Here is a 24,474-nt window from a genome sequence, read left to right as displayed (position 1 = left end):
ACTTAAAAGAGAAACCTTACAGTATGTGTCATCTAAAGAAGTCTGAGTTTTATACAGTTTATGCTTTGATCCAGATTTTTAGAGTTTTAAATAAGCTGAGAAAACGTACTTACTCAATTATGCCATTATCAATATTAGCCATTTTGAAAGTCTGAAACTTTGTAAATTCATGTAAAAATAGTTAAGAAGACAAAACAAACCTAGAAATAAGTTTACAGATGTCCAAGAATCCTGTTGAATTCTTCTGAATAAAAATACTATATCTTACTGTAATAAGTATAATGCATAAATTGTCAGTCAGAATCATCAAGAATTAATTCACTGCCTGAAGGTCACTTGTTTAGTTTATTAGATTTGTTAAAAAAAAAATTAATTCAGCGATAAGTAATTTTTTAACTGTGTGGAACAAATGTTTTTGGTCTCTGGCAAATGTAAATTGAGTTCAGTCTTCTTTTGCAGGAATGGTACCACAGAACAGAAGTGTAACTCGATATCCTCCACCAAGTACCAAGTTATCTGATTACATCAAAAGAGCCAACTCCAAGGCAATACACAGCACTGGGCCAGAGGCATCAAACACACAAATGTCAGTAAAGGATTACAACCAGCCCAAGTGGATGATGACTTGAGAAATCAGAGCATGTGTATACTTGGAAGAAAAGCCACATTTCTGGAACCTCCCACTTTCTTACCAATGTCCATCAAATGTCATACAGTGAATTAATTCTAGTGACATTTTCTTTTATTGTGATATTTTGTACATGTAAAAACAATTATTTTACTACTGCCACAATATGCTTCTTCCTCTCTGAAACAAATGACACAGTTCCTGGTTTGCTGTGCTTATGACGATTCAGCTCCCTAAAAAAAAAAGGAAAAAAAAAAAGTAAGCATCGCTCTGCTTTTATTAATCAAAAGCCATGTACTCCTCCCTTAAGAATCAGGATTTTCCCTTTGAGAAGCAACTTTAGAATTAACTAATTTTTTAAGTTTCAAATTCAGCCTTTTCTTGTGAGCTAAACTTGTTTGGTTTTCCTGACAACAAGATTTGCTGCTCAAGTTTACAGATTCTTTCCGCAGAGATAGCAAAGTATGCCACCTGCTCCTAGAAATACCAATATGGCAATGGTCCAGGTGACTGAAAAAAACCTCATCCTGGAGTCTGGCATTGAAAAGAAAGAAAACCCTTACAACAAAACCAAAAATCACCCTCTACATATACAAAACAGGCCATTCTGTTTCCACTGCAATGTTGCACCATATCATGCTTAACAAAGCATCGTGACTCCTTCCAACATAGGATTTGCTCCCTTTTCTTCAGTGAACTGGGAAGCAGCCATTCCTCACTGACACTGGCACTTGTCTGCATTTACCTTATAATCAAAAGTTAATCAATCCAGTAGCTCACGTTCACTTATTCAGATGTTAAAAGCAGCTCATCCTTGTTCCTCCCACACGCTGTAGCTCTAACACTCCCATACATTGCTGCAGCAGCATTGCAGTGAGATGCATTTTATTAAGATGAAGAGAAAAGAGAGCCAGAAGAGAAAGACATACTTCCTCCGACGAGCTTCTCTCATGATCCGTTGCTCCTTGATCTGACAGAATATACTCTTGGGCAAGTGACGGTGCTGAGCTATGCGTCTGATCTTGGGGTGATGCTGGAACTTCTCCTTCAGTTTCTGATTGTAATTCATAGCTGCCTTCTCTCGTGGTGCAAGCTGTGGAAAAAACACACAAATGCGTTACACAAGAATAGGTATTTAACTGTCTCTTGTTTTTTCTACAAAACAAAATTTTAGCATTTAGTTAATATGGCTTCCTTCTAGCAAATGGCTGTGACCACAGAAACTTTAGCATTAGGGTGAGTAAATATTCAAAACACACAATTTCAACAATACCCCAATGCTCAAACACAAGAAAAGATCACAGGTTTTAAAGTGAAGTAACTGAATTTATTCCCTGAAAATTATCTTAACGTGATGTAGAGAAAGAAGAGAGAATAGAAATAGTTGAGAGTAAAACCTCTTTGATCAGAGTCTGTCTGCTTTCCCAACTCTGATGATGATGAACTTGGGCTGCCAAACAAAGATCTGCAGACATTTTAATCACCAGCCAGTGAAAGTACAAGTGTTCTGACTTGTCTTTCTGAACAGCTTTATAGACAGGTCTTTAGGTGGCCTAATCTTACAGTGCCTTGATCCACTAGGAAGCAGAATATACAGATGAGGTTTCAAGCATTAGCTTGACTACATGACACACAGGGAAATTTTATCAGGCACCTAAAAGTGTCTCAGAATCACAAACATGAAATACAAGAGAGCTGGTATTGCCACGAAATACTTGAATTTTATCCATGTTCAATTATGTCTGAGCCACCATTAACAACACTGAAAGTGAGAAATGCCTTTTCCTGACTGCTAACCTACACAGCATTTATTTTTCAGCTAGGCATGTTTCCTTTGGTCCTAATGCTTCATTATCAAAAGGGAAAAAAATGATAATCTGTGTGCTGTGTTTAAAGCATGCACTGCTTCACAATATCAGTTTCTAGGTATTTTGGATGTGCTCAGATCTGAGAATTTCAACAGCATTTCAACCTAGTTCGAATAAACAAAAAAAATCTGTTAATATTGAATATTAACAGAGGATAATCTACCTCTTCCTTCCTGCCCTACCTCCAAAATACACTCTTATAATACTTCAGACATCTAAAAACTCCTTATATTCTCAAACAAGCTCTGGCACAAATCTTTTGCTCTCCCATATTTGTTTAATGCACTATTACCTGTACCTAAAGTACTAAAATGAAACCAATAATTTAGCATTTATGTATATTCAGCTTTGCAGCTGATTTAGTTTCAGTAATTTCTTACTTTCAAGAAAAAACAGAATCTGAGTTTCAGAGCACCAATAACAACCAAAAAACCTCGTAGCAAAACCAACTTTATTTGGAAATTCCACTTACATTATTATAAAAAATGCTTTTTTCCCGCTTTGAAATCAGCAATTGGCTATCTCTGCTCTTGAGGTCACTTTCAGAAGTGACCACTTTTAGAATATTTCATAAATTCAGAAAAAAAAAATTACAATACTCAGATAATTTTGGTCCTAAATACCACTACTTGGTCTGAAAGCAAGTATTAATAGAGCAAAGGAATTTGGAACAATTCAGAAACCAGGTACCAAATACAGAGTTACTCATCACTCAGATAATTCTTATTCCAGTATTGGAGACCCATAACAGTCTTAACTTTTGTTTCTCTACACCCTCTGATTGGTAAAACCAAGTTTTCCCACTTACATTTATTATGGCCTCTCAAACTCCACATGAGTACATTTTACTATGTTAACCCACTAAAACTAAACACACCCTCCTCCCTACCTTATGGAAATTCTTCCTAGTGAGCCAGCCTTAATAGCTGGTTCACTCTCAATAGATCCCAGGTGCTCCCACACTGCAGAAAACTGACAACATAATCCAAATTAAAGGAGTTCTAATTTTAATTAAATGCAATGATTTTTCTTTAATTTAAGACCAAATTGATGCTGATTTACTATAAACTTTATGATTCTCCAGACAAAAGGTGAATCTGTACATTAAAGAGACATACACGATACCTTATTAAAAAAAATAATATAGATTAAGCAATGGTTATGTTTGAGTCTGATTACATTTTTAGGTATAATGTGGTACACATAAAGCCATATACCTGGTGACTTTCTATCCAACTAGTGAATGCCAACACTGCATATGCCAAGCTATGCTAAGTGCTCCCCTCATCTACGTGATGGGAATATTTTGCAGTAATGACAAGTTTCTGTCTATTTATGAAACTAGTAGAGAGCTATAAAAGCATGACTGCACTAACACACTCAATTCCAATCTCTTGTAAGTAATTTTACAAAGGTCAATGTAAACAGCTGAAGAGAAGAGCATTACTTCCTACTCTGCTCTGAGCTGGAGAAGATGCCGTAAACACAACACAATTTAGCAGGATTAGAGATTTTATTTATAAGGACTAGAACAATCTCCAATGCAAGAAATTAGGATTTATATGACATAATGAAGAAGACATGCTCAAAGATTATGTATGACCCTTTTTTCATACATTGAAAAACTGAATGTGAAACTTCCTTCCTGTATGAGAGAAAGACAATTGTTATGGCAGAGAGCTGCTTTGTGTCATTACTGCAGCAGCGCTTTAGGGCAAATACCTGGAAAAAGGGGATAAAGAACTCTAAAAACACAACCAAGTTATCAGCAACCAGAAAATGGGTCTTCAAGTAAATTGCCTATGCCTCTTTCCTCGTCGAGATGAGAGAGGCTGGTTACTTTTCCATCTAAGCAAAAGGAAAGTAAGCATTTTTCCAGAGCCCTGACTGAAGAGCTAAAATCAACTTTAACAAAATCTTATAAAAAGGACTGTATTTGTACTGTGCAGTATTTAAAACTCCCCACTATTAGACTGCAGAATTCAGTAGGAGAATATGAAGTGGCTGTTTATCTATCCTGCCCAGGCTGCCCTTCTACTTCAGGGCAGACAGGGCACAGATGCAATGTGTTCTTAGAATACAAGCAAATCCCTACAGTTTTCTACACCAAAGCTTGTCTTTATTTTTTCCATTGTTCTGCTGAAAACACCTTCCTAAATCTATTTCTAAAAAGTTTACTGCTCGTTGTTTCCTTGGATCAAAAACTTAGGGCTTCTTCACATCTAAATGGACGACAAAAAAGAAAGACAATGGTTATGTTTAGGAGCACAAAATCGTAGCTAAAGGGATGAAACCACATGCACACTGAATCAGAAACACAAAACCACTAAGAAAAGAATGTCATGTCACACAATACTTAGCACTGTTATCAGCCTTATCTCACAAAACGGAACAGTATACTAGAGGCAAACTGAAAAGATGTACAATTATTTAGTTTTGATAAGCTCCTGCTAATGCACGTTGCTAGATCAAAACCAAGACCTGTAATAGCACTTCCATCTTTTTCAGTCCTTACTTAAAAGCTATGATTTCTGCATCTCCCAAGAAAGCAGCAAACTTATGCTCCATTACTGTTACACTCCTCACACTAGTTTTACACTTGCTAAAATAGAAATAATTTCCAAGCAGAAAATTTTCATTTTCTATTGTCCAGTACCCTGTTCCAATTAATTACTCTGAAAATATAAGAGTCAAATTTTGCAGCTGCTACTTACAGAAATAATGTTACTTAGCATTTATACTCTAAGAACTGCAGGTATAAATTTCTTCTAATGTTAACAGATCAAAGAGCAATACAGGTTTCTGACATTTTATTGATGGTTCGTTGCTTTCACTACAACTCAAAAAACCCATTTTATCACCTTCTTTGTACTAATTACATTATTTCTATTTTATTAACTGGAAACTACCCTATTACTACAGCTTTTCCAGCCTTTTCACTCAGACAAGGTTCTATTTTACTCTTTACCTCAAAACTGAAAGTCATTTACATTTCTAGAAATCCCAAAGCTCTCTAAGAGCACAGGCCTCAAACATACTTAACTTGTCACATTTTATGTACAGTATTTGAGCAGTCTGGAGTATCTTAAGATTCTTGTTTAATTGGGTCTTTTGCTTTTGGACACACAAAGCTATATGTTTACAGCTTTAAAAATAAAATCAATAAAGTCCTACTTAGTAATATTTACTGTTTAATAAACTTCTATTAAAAAACCTAAACACTGCGAATTACCTTAAAGCAACTTCTGCAGTAGCTCCAACTACAGGGGTTTACACAGGGGTTTTGCTACCCCTGTGTAAAACCCATGTAGACTTAATAGTAAGTGGAATGTAGACACAGCATGCCTCTGGATCCTCTAGAGGCTTTTATTCTTACTTTAATGTTTCACTGATTTTAAATAATAACTGTGATGACAAATACATTAAAAACTAAGAGAAACATGCATGTCAGAACTGATGGCTGCTAGGGTAGTCATGGTTCAGAAAGTAAAGCTTTTTAACAGGATAGATGTTCATCAGTCACAACCTAAGTACTACATATCCACTGTAATTACTGTGGAGTCCTAAAAACAAGTAAGTCCAAGTACTCAATGAAAAAAAGTGTTCGATTACTATTTTTCTTTCTCTTTCAGGATGCTTGTTTCTATTTATCCCCAACCCCAAAATATCCATCTTAAAATACAATGTAGTACAAGATGTTTGCATTACATCAGAAATACAGTGACCTCTGGATGAGTCATTCAATCAAACCTTCTCAGCAGAGAAAAACAGCAGACCAAGCAACTAAGCATTTAAGACATTTTAACACTTCTGACAGAATTACTGTATGTTCAGCTTTGAATATTCAAACAGTTCAAAAAATAGCCACAGACTGTGGAAGAAGTGGACATTTATAAAATGAGCAAGCATATGTCTATTAAGATAAGAACACAAATCCTCTAAAAGGGAAGAAGCAGGTACTAAAGAAAAGCAGCAAGAACTGATAAATAGCCATTGACAGCTGCAATGTTAAAAAATACAGGAATTACCAGGTTTAACTGAGTAAGGATTGGCACAGTTGCCTGAATCCAAACAACATTTTCAAATTATACCCAAGAACATCATCAGCCAGACAGATTCCACTCAAACTCTATTAGCAAGAATTACTATCTAAACACCTGAATGATAAAATTTCATAGTGCTTCTAAAAATTTTATAACAAATACAGAAGCTTTAGTCAGTTACTAATTTAATATTCAAATTTGTCTTGCTAAATTCAAGGCTTCAGCAGAATCATGCTTGAACACATTTCCACATAAGATGTGGAAAGAAGACATGAGAGCAGTTTCTCTATATAATTCGTTGTCCCTTGTAAGTTGTTGCATTTCTAAGAAATTCTGATTCCTTAAGATGTCTTTTGATGTTGCAAGGTGCCTGATGTTTTTTAAGACACGATGACAAGTTTTGTATTCTAAACAATGGGATGACTGCTTTCTGATAGTTCAAAAAAAAAAACAAAAACACAGCACACAAACAAGAAAACAAAAGAAAAAGCTCCATTCCACTTGACCTGTGTGTTACTAGACATCCTTTGACTTAGTTCTCTTGGGAGGTGATAGCCAAAAATCATTCTCAGAAACGCTTACAAACCCTTACACAGACACATGCTATAAAAGGTGCATTTGTGTGATCCCACAACAACAGAACTGATTTGTATGTGCAGTCTCCAAGGGGCACATCAAGCAGCAACTATGTACTTACAAACTGGAAAAAATTGACTGGCTATTTTATGTAGGATTCACTGTTGGGTGAGAGAACACAAGTCTATTGATGGGCAGACCACATCTAGTACTCAGAAGTCATAACCGTCAGTGCCTTTTTTAGGCCACTTTTCACTGGTGCAAGTACTACAGGAAACAACAGAAGTCCATTTACCACTCTACATTTTGAATACTTAAACAACAGCCAAGTTGTCCTTTTGTATTTCTGTGATGGGTTTGTAGTAGGGTTTGCCTACTCCCAGAGCTAAGTAACCCATTACGTCCCAAGAGCCACAAGGATGATCAGAGGACTAGAGCACCTCCCTTATCAGGAGAGGCTGAGAAAACTTGGTTTGTTCAGCCTGGAGAAGAGAAGGCTTAGTGAAGAGCTTATTACCATGTTCCAGTACTCCAAGGGGGAGCCACAAAGAAGATGGAGTCGCCCTATTTACAGGGAGTTACAGGGACAAGACAAAGAACAATGGGCACAAGTTACTCCTGGCAAGATTCTGTTTGAACACAAGAGGACAGTTTTTCACTATGAGGGCAGTCAGACATTGGAACAGTCTCCCAGGGGAAGTGGTGGAACTTTGGAAAGTTTAAGTCTCAGCTTGACAGGGTGCTGAGACATATGATCTAAATAATATTATTACAAGGACTGGACCAGGTGATCCTTGAGATCCTTTCACACCTGACATTCTATGATTCTATGATAACCTTACTTTTTCATATGTAAGGGAGCCAATGCCATCTAGTAGACAGAGTGAATTTTCTGTTCACATCTGAAAATATTAGGAATCATTTTGTATGAAAATGGTATTTTTAACATTCTTTGTACCTACTTGTCCCTTACAAAAAGGGTACAGAATAGAGCTGCACATCAAAAACTGACAGATAATTCTGTTGCAGAACAACATCCTAGAGGAAGACAGCATGCTCCTTTACTAAGACAGTAAAGAACATTTAATCTAATACTGTAAAACCAGGTGAAAACAGCATCATATGATCATAAGTGTACAACATCAGGAAAACAGGTAATATTTCTGCCCAATACAGTACTGTCTAAGCAAATTCAATATAAAAGTTAAATCAAAAAGTAAAGCCTATAATGGACATCACATATTCCTTAGAATAAGCAAGCATGGGACTGATATTTAAATGTAAACTTCTGACTGAAGCACTACAAAGGAAAATCCCAAGAAACTGTTCAGAAGAGGGGGAAAATAAAAAAGAATCATATAACAGTTTGGGTTGGAAGAGACCTTTAGAGGTCATCTAGTTGCAAACCCCCTGCAGTAAGCAGGGACATCTTCAACTAGGTCGGGTTGCTCACTTGAAGAAGCACAAGTGACTTGATATAACCACAAGCAGCCCTAGATATATCTGTGCAATAGACCCATCCCTTTAATAGTAAAATATTCTTCCCTGATAGTTTCCCTTTCCTCCCCACTCAATCTTTCACAAGTTCAAGTAGAAATACCCCCCAAAACATTATTTGACAGCTATGCTGGTAGGCTCAGAAAAAGCAATGTAAGCACCTCCAAAATACCCTAACAATATAATACTACATTAAAAGGATTACTCCCAGCAGACAAAGTGTCACATTAATTCTCCAAAGTGATTCAATACTTTAATACAACCGTGCAGAGTGGCAACCATAACAGAACATTTCAGCTTTGTCTATACACAAACATTTGAACTGCAAAGAATGTTATCTAATTAGACACTTGTCAGTTCCTACTAGGAACAACTCACCCAAACTGACTGACACTGAATTAAATGGACTTGAGATACCACAATCATTTGCCAACTCCAAATCAGTGTTACATAGGTTAATTACCACATCACTTATGCACTGGTGCATAAATGTGTTTGTTCTACAACAGGTATGTTTATCACAGGATGAACTGTACATGAACCAGTTGCATGTCAGTCAAAATTTTGAGAATAAGTTATTCTACTGAAGATTTGGGTTATGTATAGCAAACCAGAATTTATTCACTGCAACCAGATGAATTCCCACCTGTAGAGCCCAGGTAAAAAAATCATAATCCAGTTTACTTAGAACTGATGATTGCTGTTAACATTAAACAAGACCCAAAAAACAGTCACCTTCCACAGAAACAAGGCACGTGATTTTACTATTAAGCTGCACTAAAAGCAATGACGTATAATGCACAGGTCAGTTTTCAAATCAAATACAAATGTCAATCTACAATTTTATATTTTCTCTTCAGAAAAAAAGATTTCAGAAGCCGAATAGGCTAACCAGTTGTAATAACAATTAAAAACCACAAACATCTTCTCTTGTGGTAACAAAAAGTAAAATACAAAACTCTTACCACTCCCAGTTTTTCAGAAGCATTGGCTTTCCACAGACGAATGTTCATCTCATCAGAGCCACACAGAATATATTTGCTATCTGAAGTCCATTTCACAGTGATGACGTGCTGCATTCGCTTTGTATGGTATACCTCCCTGAAAAAAGAAGCATTTTTAAATCATTTATCATCACTTTTACCACCAATATTACCTTTCAAATAGCAGAAAGCATTCAGTTCAAGGCAAATTTTATTCACTTTTTTTGGTTTTGTTTGTTTTTTTTTTTAATCTGATTTTTTAAAAACACTGCACTGATACTGAATCTGTATTTAGAGAGAGTCAAAAAATATACAAGGATTCAACTGATAAAGGGCCACCTAGGATAAGATGCTTTTTAAATAAGTGTTTTCACATAAATGACAATAAACAGATAAATAGTAACCCTTTTTTCAAAACTTGCCATGGGTATACACTATGATATGCATAGCATTCCTGAAATAATTTTCACTAATACGCTGTTACACTGATCAAACATTACAGAACAGGACTGAAGAAGAATGGGTGCCAAAGGATGTGATAGTGCCTCTAAGGACAAGAAAGAGAACAGTAAATAAACACTTCCAGCTGTCAACATATAACTCGACATTGGACTCATTGAAATGTCTCTCCTTTCTCCAAAAATGGACTTCCTTATTGCTGCCTAAAGGACTCCAAAGAAAAATTTTTAAACACTAAAAATTCAAAGAGTCTCCAGTCCTGTAAACAATAACAAGAAATATCAGCTAGTAAGAAGGGATTCAGAACAGCTGTGTTCTGAATTGTGCTATTAAAGCATAAACCAAACTTAATTTCTGCCAGTCAGACTCCTGTTCAGTAAGTGCTGGCACCTGCTGAAAAATGTTTCAATGTGCTACGTTTAAATCAGTCGTTCAGAGTTTCATTTAAGTATGTACCAAACAACCAGGGCAATTTTATTCATAAAGCTGTTTTTATTTCTGCTATAGAAACATAGGACTAAGTACACTTTGCTGGTAATTTTAGTTATTTGTTAGCCTTCTAAAAGTGAAAAATAAGTAAGGCCTATTTATCATCCACTAGTACTTCACTCCATTGGTGTATCAGTCACATGCTGTAGCTTATAAGACTATTCTCTTTCTTCTGCCTAGTTATTTTTACAAGGAAAATCCAAGCAGTAACAGAAAGGAAATAAAGCCATGGAAAAAACAGACTGAGGTTGAGCTGAAGAGGTTGTGAGAAAAACAAAACTAATCAAGATACCACACTAAATAACCAGCTCTTGTAATCCACACTTAAGTGACTGTCTACTAGAACAACCATGTGGAAGACTGGGCCTGAGCACCTTCAGGAAACACCAGTACTCACTTCAGCTTTTTACTCATGTGCTGTTTAATAAGGTGTCTGCAGACACCCATTTGCATTAGCATTCCTCTGTTTACTTTCATTTTACTATTTGGCTCAATAACAAAGCTTTTCTTCAGCCACCTTTGGAAAACTAGGTACTTTTCCTTTCCTTACTCTGAATTTTCAGCCTTTGCCTCTCCTGTTGCTGTCATCAAAAGTTATTATATACGATTCTCAAGGAAAGGAAAAACATATAACATGGCAAAACAACCTGCATCTGTCATTTAAAGAACTCCCAGATATCTGGTTCTTTTGACCAAGAATTTACTAAATCTAAACAAATTCATGTTAAATCTCATTTCTTATGGCTAACCAGTTTCCTAATTTCATTTTTCATTTCAAATAAAAAGTAGAATGCAATGGAAGCCAGGAGCTTTTCAGACTGCAGGGAGATCAAAAAGTCAAAACTAGATTATCATCAGGATCCTTGTTTACAGATACTCCTGATTGCTCTCTCAGTTTTCCAAATGGATTTGGATAATCCATTTGAAAACTTTTCTCCATTCCATGGGATTAACTTCAGCTACATCATTCTGAAAGTCAGGTGCCCCCATCAGTTTACAGGAGGCCAAGTTCTCAATTTGTAAAGCTCTTCCTCACTAGATTTATGACCACAACATGGAAGGTGAAAAGAGGGGGACAAAGAGAAAATTCCTTCCACAGGCCTTGGCAACAATCTGCTATAACATGGACTAAAATCTTTTATTGTTGCATTATGGGATCTGCAAACTTCTCTCCTCAATGATATTTATAACTTTGCATATCATCCCTTTTTTGAACATGACTGTTCCATAGAAAGAAAAACCTCAAGAAAACACAGGCTGCTTAGTAATACAAGAATTAAAAAAAAGCACAACAAACAAACCCACAAAGGAATTGCATGTCCCAATTACACTTAAAATACTCTGCAAAATAGGATGAAAATTAAAACTATCTGTAGATTAGTTACAAAGGAAAATGTACACAACCCATCTCAATCTTTAATGAAGTACAGAAGCACACAAGAGTGACACTTAATAATGCATGCATAGCTGCAATCAATCAATAATAAAAATACACTCCTTCCCAATCAATATTTCAACATTTCCACCCTGGAAGTCATCTAAAACATGACCTGGTAGCAACTTTGTGGTGCTGAGGAAGGCAACTAGAAGTAAAATAGGGTTAAGAAAAAATATGAATTTACAACAGAAAGTAATGCAGGCAGGTTTATGAAGAACAAATGATACTAGACAGATCTGATAAGTTGCTTCAATTTTTATCAAACTGAAAAAAAAAAAAGTAATAATGGTGACAGTAGATCCAATCTGAACTTCAGCAAAGTACTTCATACACTGCTTTATGAAATCTTACATGAAAAACTAATTAAAAGTGAAATGCATTCAAAGCATTGCCCCATGAATCAAAACCTGGTTGATGAAATGTGAACAGAAGGTAACAAGCATACTGAAATAGATAACAAAAGTGCCCCAAACTGATTCTTAGGAACTCACACAGCAATGCTTTGCATATTGCACCTTTGGCAATCATCTATATACGATGAGGACAGTCCCTTATAAAAAGTGTTAGTGTTTAACTTCAGCCATGACAGATCCATTACAAAGTGATCTAAAAACATTAGATAGAGGGAAATAAGACAGTATTCACCATGGTAAAATACAAATGAGTACACCCAAAACCAATAATCCACTGTAATTTTAATCCAAAACTGCACAAGGACTTCTACTTATGCATAAATTCAAGACTAACATATATTCCAGAATTATCTGTCTACATGATATGTCAATCTCAAGTTATGTAGAGAGTAAGATTTCGATATTCACAGAAAGTGAATGCCCAATGAAGATGTTAATTCATTCACGAAGAATTTTGAGGACTCAGAAGTGAGGTCACTTGAATGTATGACAGAAAAAAAGTAAATCACTCACCTGCTGTGACCTTTGTCTACAGGAAATATGCGGACAGACTTATCAAAGCTGGCAGAGACAAATTCTTTTCCAGTGGGTGAATAATCCACATCAAGAACAGCAGACACGTGATCCATGTGCACCATCATAGGTGATTCAAGAAAGCGCATATCAAAAGTGTACAAGCTTCAAAATAAATACAACACTAGTTTAACATCTTAACTCCTGAGTAAATGGTACATTTTTGCTGGACTTTATTAATACATAGAACTTGTTTTAGGATAGATCCATATTGCAGAGGGAAATCTATAAAATTGCTCATAACACACGAAAAGGATTATGTATTGTTAAGGGCTTGAAAAAAAATGTATGAACCAGAGGCTCTAGTTATTAGATCAGACCTGGGTTTCTTCCTCACTGTCAAAGAACAGATACTCCACTACTTCCTTCATCATCTGTTCACGAGTCACTGACCGAACCTCTTATTCTTCCAAGGACAACACTGTCCTCCTTCACTCCATCTTCAGATCTAAGTATACAACCTCAACTTGGAGAAAGAATCCCTACAGCAAGTCTATCAACTCTACTACCTAGTTTTCTTTATGCCAGACAATAGAGTCCAAGGAAAGCTTGGTCCTTCAGTACATGGAGATACCAGTTCAGCAGAGCACATTATAGAATACTGTACACAATAGAAAAGCATTACATAAAAAATAAACACACAGCTTCTGGACCATAGCTAGTTTCCTTTTATGCACATCAAAGCTCAGTTGAGGCCTAGCTACACTCCCTTTAAGTCAACAAGACCACTGATACATAGCAAGGAATAAGAACCAACCAGATCATGAATTTGCCTAGTGCCAATAAGCAAAGGTGCTTTACAAACAAAGCATTAAATGAAACCTGCTAAAGATACACTATTTATTCCCTTTTTCAATAGCTCACTGGCACCTATAGCGTTTTCCAAGTTTCCCAAGAAAAAGGATGTCAGTGTCATTTAAAACAGCTACTCTATTGATTAGCTAACACCTGCATGAATGCTGTTGATATATGCATTTGCCATTGCACTTAACACTGACTGCTTTAGTTCACAAGAGGACAGCTGCCCCTGACAGTTACAGCCAACATTTTCAGTCTTGCTAGGGAGGGGACCAATATATATGAAGAAACAGATGAGGTGACCTGGTAGTCTTTACCATACCATAACCAAAATATCTGAAAAGCAACACATTATATACAACACCCACTTTGAAGGTTTGGGACAGATTCCATTTCCTTGGAAAAACTGCCTTAAGATAAGTGATAACATTCAAAGAAAACAGCAGCCTACTGTCAGATCACTGACTTCCTGAGAGAAAGGATATGGAGCACATTTTGCAGTGGCTTAGTTTTGAAGTGACAGCTTTTTCAATATCAGATTAGCTGCTCAAAAGAATAATATTGTTCAAAAGTAAAAAAAAATGCTATTAGACACCAAAAGGATAAGAATTTCAATCTCTGTAACTGTTTCACAATATAACCTTTTTTTTTTTTTTGAAGGAATGTTGCTATCAAAATGAGTACAAAATGTCACAATGTATCAAGTTTCACAAGAGGTGGCTAGAAAAGAAGCACTTCTATTGCCTCTGACAGGACCAATGGTATTTATTCCCTGGGTCCCATTGCAAGTTATACTTGCATTGGCTCAGAGTTGTGGGGTTTATTAAAAAAAAAAAAAAAAAAAAAAAAAGTACACTGCTTTTTCCCTTTGGGTACTGAAATAGAGAAAGAGGCAGTCTACTGGCAAGTCTTTTTTTTCCAGTGAGACCATGGTTCTCTACACTGTTACTTCAGTGTTTCCAATTTAGAGTTTAAGTAGGTTTTTTTCAAAACCACTCTGTAGCATGGTGATAAAACAAGATACAGGTTAGAAACATTATATGATCAGGATTATAAAAAAGCAAGGTCACACTTACTTGTAGTCTTCATTTGCTGCAGTAAAAACAAAAGCTTCCATGGGGTTCCAACACAGTGTATTCGTCCTCATGTTCAAGATAACCTGAAAGTTAATTACATATTGATGCTCTGTCATAGTCAGAAAAATACTTGTTATAGTTCAAAGCTTCTTATACTAATAAAGGTAAGCACTTTCTAGATACAGAATTATGACAAAGGAATAGTGACATGACAGAATGTTTCCTTAGCAGTGTTAAACCTGCAACTCAAGACCTTTTGTACCACATCATATGCTGACTGCTTTTTGCCAATTTTCCTCTTAAGTCATCTTAGAAGCAAATTGTTCTATGTGGTTATTTAACAGGTAAGCAATGTAAACACATAGTGGTCAACATGTAAGTCTGGTACATCTGAAAAATTTCACTTCTCCATCATATTTACAGGAAATTTTAGTTAAGTCATCTATAAACATGCCTAATTAAAGGTTTATTTCAAAGGATATAGTCATTAATTGACGCTGTGAACCAGCATTTGTAAAGCAACATAAGACTTTTATGTTCTTCCATTTATTACTATCCCTTTCATCTCTGAAATTGCAGTTCACTAATTCTTCAGGACAGTTGCCATTTCTTGTTGAAACGCCGAGCAATGTGTGCGGAAGTTCCCGTTTGTAATCTGCCCACCTCTCACTGCATCAACAGTGAATCATTTGCTACCCATTCATCCGGCTTGCTGCTGATACACAGATGGCTACAAAGATGCCAGTTTCACCAGAAGTAGGAGGCAGGCAGCCACTTCTACTTTGCTACAAGCGGATTAGCCAAGAGGTATTAAGTAGATGAATGTCAGATGCCCCCACCTGGGAGGGCAGCTGTGGCAGGAAGAGCTGGGCCCCTCTGTCAGGGAGGAGGAGGTCTCATCTGACACCCTGGTACAACACAACAGCTTCAGCTCCTGCTAGTCTTTAGAGAGCTTTTAACTATGGTATTTTAAAATTCCCATAGTTTGCCTGACACAATGTAGATGTATAATTACAGAGCAACTTATTAACAAACCTAAAGAGGGTTTTCCACAATGCTCCAGCTCAGCCATAATGGTGCTTGAGAATCCTGAAATGTGGGTGTTCAATGTTACAGCACTCCAAAATTTTTTGTTTTCAGCTTTCTATACCAAACACCATAAAATTACATACACAGAAAAATAGTCCTACAACTGTAACTTTTACAATGATGAACACAATCTCAAAGCAAATTAATAGCTATGACCTCTACTGAATACCCCCTCCTCAAAACAAGATTGTCACGTGTGTGCATATTCTCATGATTCTCATTCTCCTTAAGTATTCATTTCCTACACGACATTAACTTGTTTACTGTTAAATCTGTGCTGCAAAATACTGCTCATTTTCAAAAAACAAATGCAGCAGGAACTTTTATATAATTGTATATGTTTAGCACATTCATGTATGTAAAATCCTGTTAGACTAAACTTATTTCACTAAGACTGAAACTACATCCTCTCAGTTTGTAACTGCAGATCTATAGCACTGGCTGTGCTCATTTTGACATTTGGGTCTCCATCTGGAATTGCTGACAATTTTTTATGTGCACAGCCTCAGTGGCCCAAATGCAGCTCAATTAAAAACTGTTTGGATACAGGAAGAGAAAGAAAATTGCTCTGCCAACAACATTCCTATTTTATAATTAAGTTATGAACTACTGTAGTGTTCTTGTGTATATCAGGCCAGTGTCACTGCAGAAAACACATAACATACCAGAAGAATATTGAGTTCACAAGTCAGAATGTTGTATTTCAACTAAATTCTTAAGATAGTTCTAACACTCAAAACAACTGAGCCTGACCAAGATTAACATACAAGTATGAATTACTAGCCTCTTGGTTTAGATAAAAACATAAGCTCTTAAAGATAAATAAGAAATTTCATGTCATTGGTAAATTCCCCATACAAATATAATTTTAATTCCACCACAAAGGATTTCTGAATGTTTATATTGGGAGCATAGAGGAGGGCTTATCCCCATGCAAAAGAAGAGAACTTTTCAAAGGGAGAGCAAAACTCTCCAATGGTGGAAAGGAAATGCCTTAACAGTTACCTTCTTTCCTTCTGGTAAGGAGGAGAAAAAAAGAGTAATTAAAAAAAAAAACTAAAAAAAAAAAAACCAAGCCACACAGACAGAATACGATACAGGAACATAAAGTTCTCATTGTATAATTCCTGTCAGGTCAGGCACTTTATCAAGAATTAAACCAGAGTAAGCATGACAGCCCATCTGAATGCAGAAAGACCCTTTCTACCTCTGCATAGTTTAAATCCCAACATTAATTCAAACTCAGTTAAAAGACTCAAAATGAGATGATAAAAACTCAGTGAACCCACAGTTCAGAGCTTCCATTCCTCTACAGTCATCAACAGTTACAGACTACTTATATATTCAGTATGATTATTAGTGCCAAAAACTTCTATTAAAGAGAAAACTATTACCTTTTTTAATGGAGTTGATTTTCTCATGTCATAGAGTACAATATTTCTGTCAGAGGCACAGCTTCCCAAGAGGTATGTCTAAAATAAAAAACAGTGTGTGTGGTTACTTCCAGAAACACTTCTAGAGTACAACCAACAGTTTACATTAGATACCCAAGCTATTTCACAAAGCTGGCAGTCAAATAGTTCCTTTTTCAATCAAGAAAATACATTAATGGTCCTTTCTGTGCAGATAATTATTCAGCACAGACATTCTATATAGCTTTTCCTGTAAGATTCAGAATTCACCCTGTGCTCTATGTCATGAATAGTAATTCCTCATAAACAATTTAATCTACAAACACAGCCCACACAAGAGGTGTATAGGGACTGCTGCAAATCAAATGCAATTGTTTTTGCCAAGGAGAAGGGGAGAAGTCTTGGTCACAGGCAGTACTGGAACAACTGGGAGTTCCACTGCCATGTAACTGCTACTCTGTATGATTAAGGTATGGGATATATATGGATGTGTGCAGGAGAGAGACCACCCTTCTTTTATTCCTCCTCTCCCCCACTGACAGAGACAAAACATAAAAGGATTAAAATTTATGGTAATATATTCCAAAGCAACATAGTCATAAAAATATATGTATATACCCCTGTAAATATTATGTTAAAACACATTAAAATCTAAATTTGGAAAAAGCCATTAAAGACAGCATTAATAGCATTTATATCATATACTTTTCAAGTAATATATTGATTTCCATTATACAACAGAAACATTACCTCAATGGGATTAAATTTTACACAGCTTATGCTATCAAAACCCCACGTCAGAGAACACATGGGACTTGTTCTTTGCTCATCCCAAATGTCCACTTGATGGCCACAGGTGGCAAAAACAGCTTCCTTCCAGTGGTGATCAATTCCTGTATACACTGTCTTTAAAAGGAAAACAAAAAAAAGTTTACAAAACCAACTAATACATAAATACACCAGGCTGTCAGTATGTTCTGTTGCAAAAAATATCATTACAGGTCTGCCAAGTCACCACCACTAACAGAAACTAAATTTTAACAGATGTGCCCTTATACAATAGGCTGGCTTTCTGTGTCCCCAGTTCACATGCATGCAAGCATTTCTTAATAGTTTACACTGAAGTTAGCATTAGAAGTCCATTTATAAAGTCCTGGCTGACTTCAAAGCAAATGGGAATTTTAAGGGTACAACTGAAAATTTTCAATGGGCACCTGAACAGATTCCATTGAAATTCTTTTAACTATTGTTATGTCTGTCTAAATACAAAAAGCATTTTATTCTTTGAATAAGCTTATAATAAATTGAATGTGCTGAAGTACATATTTTTTTATCTGCTTTCGTAAAGAAAGATACAAAATTATTTTTTTTTATTAAATGGTTGAGATGTATTGGTATGAAAAGAAAGTTATTTAATGCAGAGTAAGAGTAAGCACTGACAACACATGTCTGAAGAGAAAGAGACTACAGAAATACCTGACCAGTTTGCAGGCAGGGGATTATTAGCAGAGACAGAATTAAGCTGTCTCAGATGGCATTTGAGATATTCCTTTCTGATTACATGTAAAATAAATAAAAACTTGAAGATACTTTAAAAGTGCTGCTATCAAATTTGAAGCCATTGCATTACAACTCGTGATAACATGTGATACCAAACTATTTCTCTCATAAGAACTTGTTCAAACTTAATTTAAAAGAAGAGATGTGGGAAAATAAAAACCTAAGATTTAATACCTTTCCAAGAATTGTATGAATAGGCTCTTCTTCTTCTCCATATTCTGGACTTTGCATTTTCCACTGTTTCACAGTTTTGTCATCACCAACCTGAAAATAATGGAGAAATCATGCATTTTTTTTTTCTGTAAATACATTATGTTTCTTTTACCAGATGTGCTTTGCAAGTAAGTACAGGTAGCCTTTCAAAAGAGAATCACCTATGTTGTAACACAGAAGTGCTCTTCTCTTGCCTATTCACTTTCATACCTCCAAGCTGAAGATTAGTTCTTGTCAAAATATTGTGCTGGAAACTGAGAAGGTACATGTACATCATCAGCTTGGAACAGAGTTTACATTCTTTATTGCAGCCCATATGGCAGGGTGTTTTGGATGTGAGGCTGAAACAGTGCTGAGGAGGCACTGATGTTTTGGCTGCTGCTGAACAGTGCTTGTAGTGTCAAGGCATTTTCTGCCCCTCTGTTCTGTCAGTCATCAGCCCTGCCTCCCCCACCAGCAAGTGGGCTTTGTGTGGGCAGTACACTGGGAGAGGAGACAGGCACAACAGATGAGCTGAACAGGCTAAGGAGGTATTCCATACCATGTAACACCATGCTCATAAGAACTGGAGTAAAGGAAGAAAAAAGGGAAGGCAATGGGGATGGCTCTTCCAAAGTGACTGCTGCTCAGAGATTGTCTGGGATGTGCCTGCTTGTGAAAGGAGCTGACTGATTTCCTGTCTTCCACTGTTTCACCACTGCCACCCTGCCTTCACCTATTCAGTTGTCTTCATTCTAATCCACAGAGCTTTTCCAGTTTCCAAAAGAGATACTTCCAGAGTCAAATAATAAAAAAGGTGAGCTGGAGTGATGACTATTTTTCTAGGATGCGTTTTGTGATTCTTAATTGAATGGCACCTTGAACTGCAAATTATCTTCTACAAGTCATTTTAATGAGTATGGGAACAGTCAAAAGGCACTTTCCACCTCAGCTGCTCCAGCTGCCTGTTCCTAACTCCATGCTACTTCTTGCACTATGCCAGCACAAGATTTTGCACGGCTGTGCAGTCCCCTGGATATGTCCAGCTCAAAAGAAGCAAAACCTCAGGGCACTCCACTCTTCCAAATGAATTCTTAGAATTGTTTTAATGCAAAATTTCCAGATGGTTTACATGCAACTGAATCAGTTGTGGTTGATATAAGTTAATAAAGCTTTAATATAACCTTAGGAAACAATTAACTCAACCTGAACCACTGCTAATTAAGGTATGAAAATTGTTACTTTTTAAGTGTTTGCATGTCTTTATAAACTTTACCTACCTACTTTTTCATCAAAGTGATTTACCTACTTTTTTAATGAAAACCAGTTACATAAGCATCCACTAGCAACTTTTTGGTATTTATCCTTTCCATAGCCTTGAAGCAATATCATAGCAGGAAAAAAAAAATTTTCATCAGGAACAGTTTTCATGTTCACTGACACATTCATAAAATATTTAAATATTGTACACCAGAGGGTAAGTTGCTCAATGGCAAGCAGATGGTGAACAGGCACTCTGTACTGCTACACTGTATGAAGTAGACACCTTATACTTACAGTAAAGAATGATGTACCACAGAAACGAGTGCACATGCCTCGAACAAAGCCTTCATGGGCTTGTATAGTTCGAATGCACTGTCGCTTGGTCAAGTTCCAAATTTTAACCTGTTAAAAACAGAAAAAAACTGTTTTTATTTAAACAACAAAACAAATTATTTTAAAGAGAAAATTCTGGGGGTTTTAAAGTTTTTGTGTACAAGAGATCACATGTTGTAACAAAGTGGCATGGCTAGCTTGGACAATGTTAATGTTAAAAATACTTAATAATTCCCTTCTCAAAAAAAAAAAAAAAAAAAAGTGCTGCTCTCTCCTTCTTACTGCTTTCCCACACCCAAGCAGCACACTTACCATATTTTTGCATTCACTTAACTTTTGAACTACAATTCTTGCTAAAAAGAGATCAGCAGTATTCATTTTAGAAAAAAAACACCTCTCCAAAGAGAAAAAAGCACATGGAAATAGGCTTTGGAAAAGAACACTTCCAGTCCAGTTGTTGTATTATATTCTATACAGATGTCCAACTCTCAGAGGTGTTAGTGACAAAGCATTTGGGCTTACTTAAAAAAAAGTGGAGGTCAGTTTTTATATTTGTATGTATTGATAACACTTAGTGCTTTACTCACTCTACCAGTGGATAAAAAAATCTTGCTAATTTTCATGTAAGTTTATTCCTCTCCTCTTCAAAAAGGTTAATCTCCCTTACCCTACACTTACATGACACACATACTTCCTAGAAAAAGCAGAAAGAAGTCAGCTACACTGAAGACATCTTTAAAATGTAGATACTATCAAATGAACAATGGGACAGAGAAAATAAAAAAGACAGGCAATTTTTTTCTCCAACTGACTCCAATAAAAATGCTCTTGCTTGCTGCTTGTAATATTTAGATAAAATAATCTAACAAATACAGGGTTAGGATTTTTTAGGCAACATCTCATTTATTATTTTTAATAATTATTATTATTGTGGGATTATTATTCCACAAGGTTTTTGCTGTGTGCCCCCTGGCCACTTGCCCAGAGAAGCTCTTGATGCTTGCTCCCTCCCTGGAAGTGTTCAGGGCCAGGATGGGTGGGGACTTGAGCAACCTGGTCTAGTGGGAGGTGTCCCTGCCCATGGCAGGAGAGTTGGAACTAGATGAGCTTTGAGCTCCCCTTCAGCCCAAACTGTTCTATGATTCTGTGATCTGACTTTATGTAAACTCCTGAATCTGCAGCAGTTTAACTTCTTCAAGGTAAAGGGAAGCTGCCTGGTCAGCAAAAAGCAATCACTATGGACTGCAAACACATTCACTGCTTTGTCTGGAGGAACTGAAGGTAGCACCTGCTGCTCACAGCTGAACAGCTGAAAGCTGCTGCCTGAAGATTTTGAAACTATGTGCTCTGGGAGGTCACAACCTGCAGTCTGAGAAACAGTGGCTTGAACCAGACAAGTCACACTTTCTAAAAGAAGGCAGGGTGTCAAAGCTAGCAAAGACACAAAAGAGATAGGCAAGGGGCATTAAAAACAAACAAACAAAAAACACAAAATAAGAGAATAAGAAGAAAATAAGGAAAAAAATTATCTTCTTTGCTGTGATTTGGAACTGCAGTTTACCTCTCCATCACAAGCTCCAGACAGTACTGTGGACAAACTCTTAGGATGTTTGGCCATGCAATTAACTCCATCTCTGTGGCCATCAAGTGAGCCAAGAAAGGGTTTTGCAAACACACGTTCTAGCTTTGTTGCATTCAGAGCTCTTGTGTACTCTCGTGGAACCTCAAACGGGTGCAGTACAGGGTCATAGTTTCTTGGAACTGCAATAAAAACAACAGACATTAGAAACTCATGGTGTGCTGTGTAGGTCAAGGTAAGGTGAACAATTAATTCTTCCTGCCATGGGGGAATTCTTGCCATTCCTACTGTTTTGAAATTGGCCTGCAGGATCATTAGCATTCTCATTTAAGAAGTTAATAGTCCAAGATAACTCTGAAATTATTTTATGTCCTTTACGAAGGTATAGTGCTAATGAAGATATGAATTTACACAACTAAATGGAAATTGCAGATATTGTGCAACTTCTATGCAAAAACCCCAACACGAACAAACAGCCACAAAGAAGATTTAAAAAAAAAAAAAAAAGCCACAATACTAACTTCCTAACACTAAGCTCTAGCACACAGAAAGGACACAGCTACAGGGATATGCACAAAGAAAGGCAACCTAGCTTTCTTCATCTTGAGCCAGCTGCAATCCAGTCTCTGAAATGGGACTCTTTAGTTTGTTCCTCTGCTAGCAATGGCTCTAACATTGGGTTTCCCAGGCCAAAGCATTTATACCCAACAAGCTTCAAGCAAGGGTCTCTCTGCATCCACCTGCACAGATACACCTTACACTAAATTGAGAAAGACAGTGGACACTGACAATGTGCTTCTGGCGTTTGTCTGTTTAAGGCTGTTTCATGCAAAAAAGTTGAAAAGCCAGGACAGTGACTGACAACAAATCATTCATAAAGAACCAATACTTAGTTCAGTCAGCTTATTTCCAAAGATTATTTCATGCATATCAACACTTTCAAGATCTCTGATGAAATTGAGTTGGATATCACTCTGTAATACAACACAGAATTTGATTTAGCAACTTACACACCAATCACACTCACAAAATTAAGATGTATTAAGCTACAGTTCCAGTAGATAACTTCCATAATATCTTTCCACGTTATGTTATTACATTTAAATAACTAGAGGACACTAGAAAATGCCACTTCACACAACATAGCCACCTACATCCAATTCAATCAAATAATGAAGAATGTGCAAATTAAAAAACTACAGGTGTATCATCCTGTTCAAAACAGCTTGATTTAGTGCATCCATGACACTCTGAGTTTCAGGCCTGCTCTTTCTGACGAAGGGTGGCCATTTTACAAACCTTATTTTTAAACTAGGCAGAACCCAAACCTCATCACGTTACAGAGGTGAAACTGCCCGACTGTGTATGGTCAGTCCTGTGGAGAACGAGCAGAGCTGAACACACAAAGGCATCACCTCACCAACCAGGCGACACCAACCAGCTGCCACATCTAGAATTAATGTTTAAAATCTACGCGATTTTTGCCTGTTTTAATAAAGGATATACAATAAGTGGGATGAGCTGTATCAGCAAAGAAAACGTACTACTAAACGTACAAGATTACAATGAATAACCTAGTTCACACTAGGAGTACCAGAGCAGGGGATAACCCCCGACCCCAACTCCGCACTCCAGCTCTAACATTCTGGCAGCCCAACAGGTCTGGGCTCCTGCCGGGCCCGCAGACAGGGCGGCCACCGCCCGCACACGGGGGACAGACCCCATGGGCCCCGCCGGCGGGCAGCGCGAGACGAGACCGGACCGGACCGGGCCGGGCCGGGCCGGGCAGGGCAGGGCGGCCCCGGACCCCACACGGGCAGGGCCGCCCGGGCGCATGCGCACAGGGACGGTCACCGCCTCCTCCGCCGACCGCACGCTGCCGGGGGCCGCGAGGAAAAAGCACAGCCCGGCAGGGGCTCCTCACCCCGCGGCTGGCTGGGACCCTCCCCCGGGACAGCTCCACAGCGGGGCAGTGCCGGCTGACACCCGGGCCCTTCCCCTCCATGCCCTGGGCCCTTCCGGGCGGGTCGGGCCCCGCTCACCGCGCTGCAGGTCCAGCTTGGTCTCGCGGACGCAGTCGTCGGGGTTGTAGCTCAGCACCTTCACCCTCATCCCGCCCCGGCTCCGCGGCCACCGCCGCTTCCACGCTACCGGCAGACGCGGCCCCGCCCTCCCCGCGCGCACGCGCCCCCACGTGACCGGATG

At 37.5% G+C, this 24,474-nt stretch overlaps 1 protein-coding gene across 1 annotated transcript; it reads right to left on the bottom strand.

Annotated features, from left to right (window-relative positions):
- Window positions 1-328: 328 nt before the first annotated feature.
- DCAF13 (DDB1 and CUL4 associated factor 13) lies at window positions 329-24,434 on the bottom strand. The gene is made up of 11 exons (XM_071738161.1): window positions 24,312-24,434; window positions 22,252-22,451; window positions 20,652-20,759; window positions 19,077-19,166; window positions 18,093-18,248; window positions 17,325-17,402; window positions 14,842-14,924; window positions 12,908-13,072; window positions 9,578-9,713; window positions 1,558-1,721; window positions 329-861 (listed from the first exon to the last, which is right to left on the bottom strand). Exons 1-11 carry the CDS (start codon window positions 24,379-24,381, stop codon window positions 774-776), a joined length of 1,338 nt encoding a protein of 445 aa, XP_071594262.1. The 5' UTR covers window positions 24,382-24,434; the 3' UTR covers window positions 329-773.
- Window positions 24,435-24,474: the final 40 nt, after the last annotated feature.

This window comes from Heliangelus exortis, chromosome 2 (assembly GCF_036169615.1).
Source record: "Heliangelus exortis chromosome 2, bHelExo1.hap1, whole genome shotgun sequence".
In the NCBI taxonomy this organism is placed as follows: domain Eukaryota; kingdom Metazoa; phylum Chordata; class Aves; order Apodiformes; family Trochilidae; genus Heliangelus; species Heliangelus exortis.
This window is presented reverse-complemented; position numbering and strand designations above follow the sequence as displayed.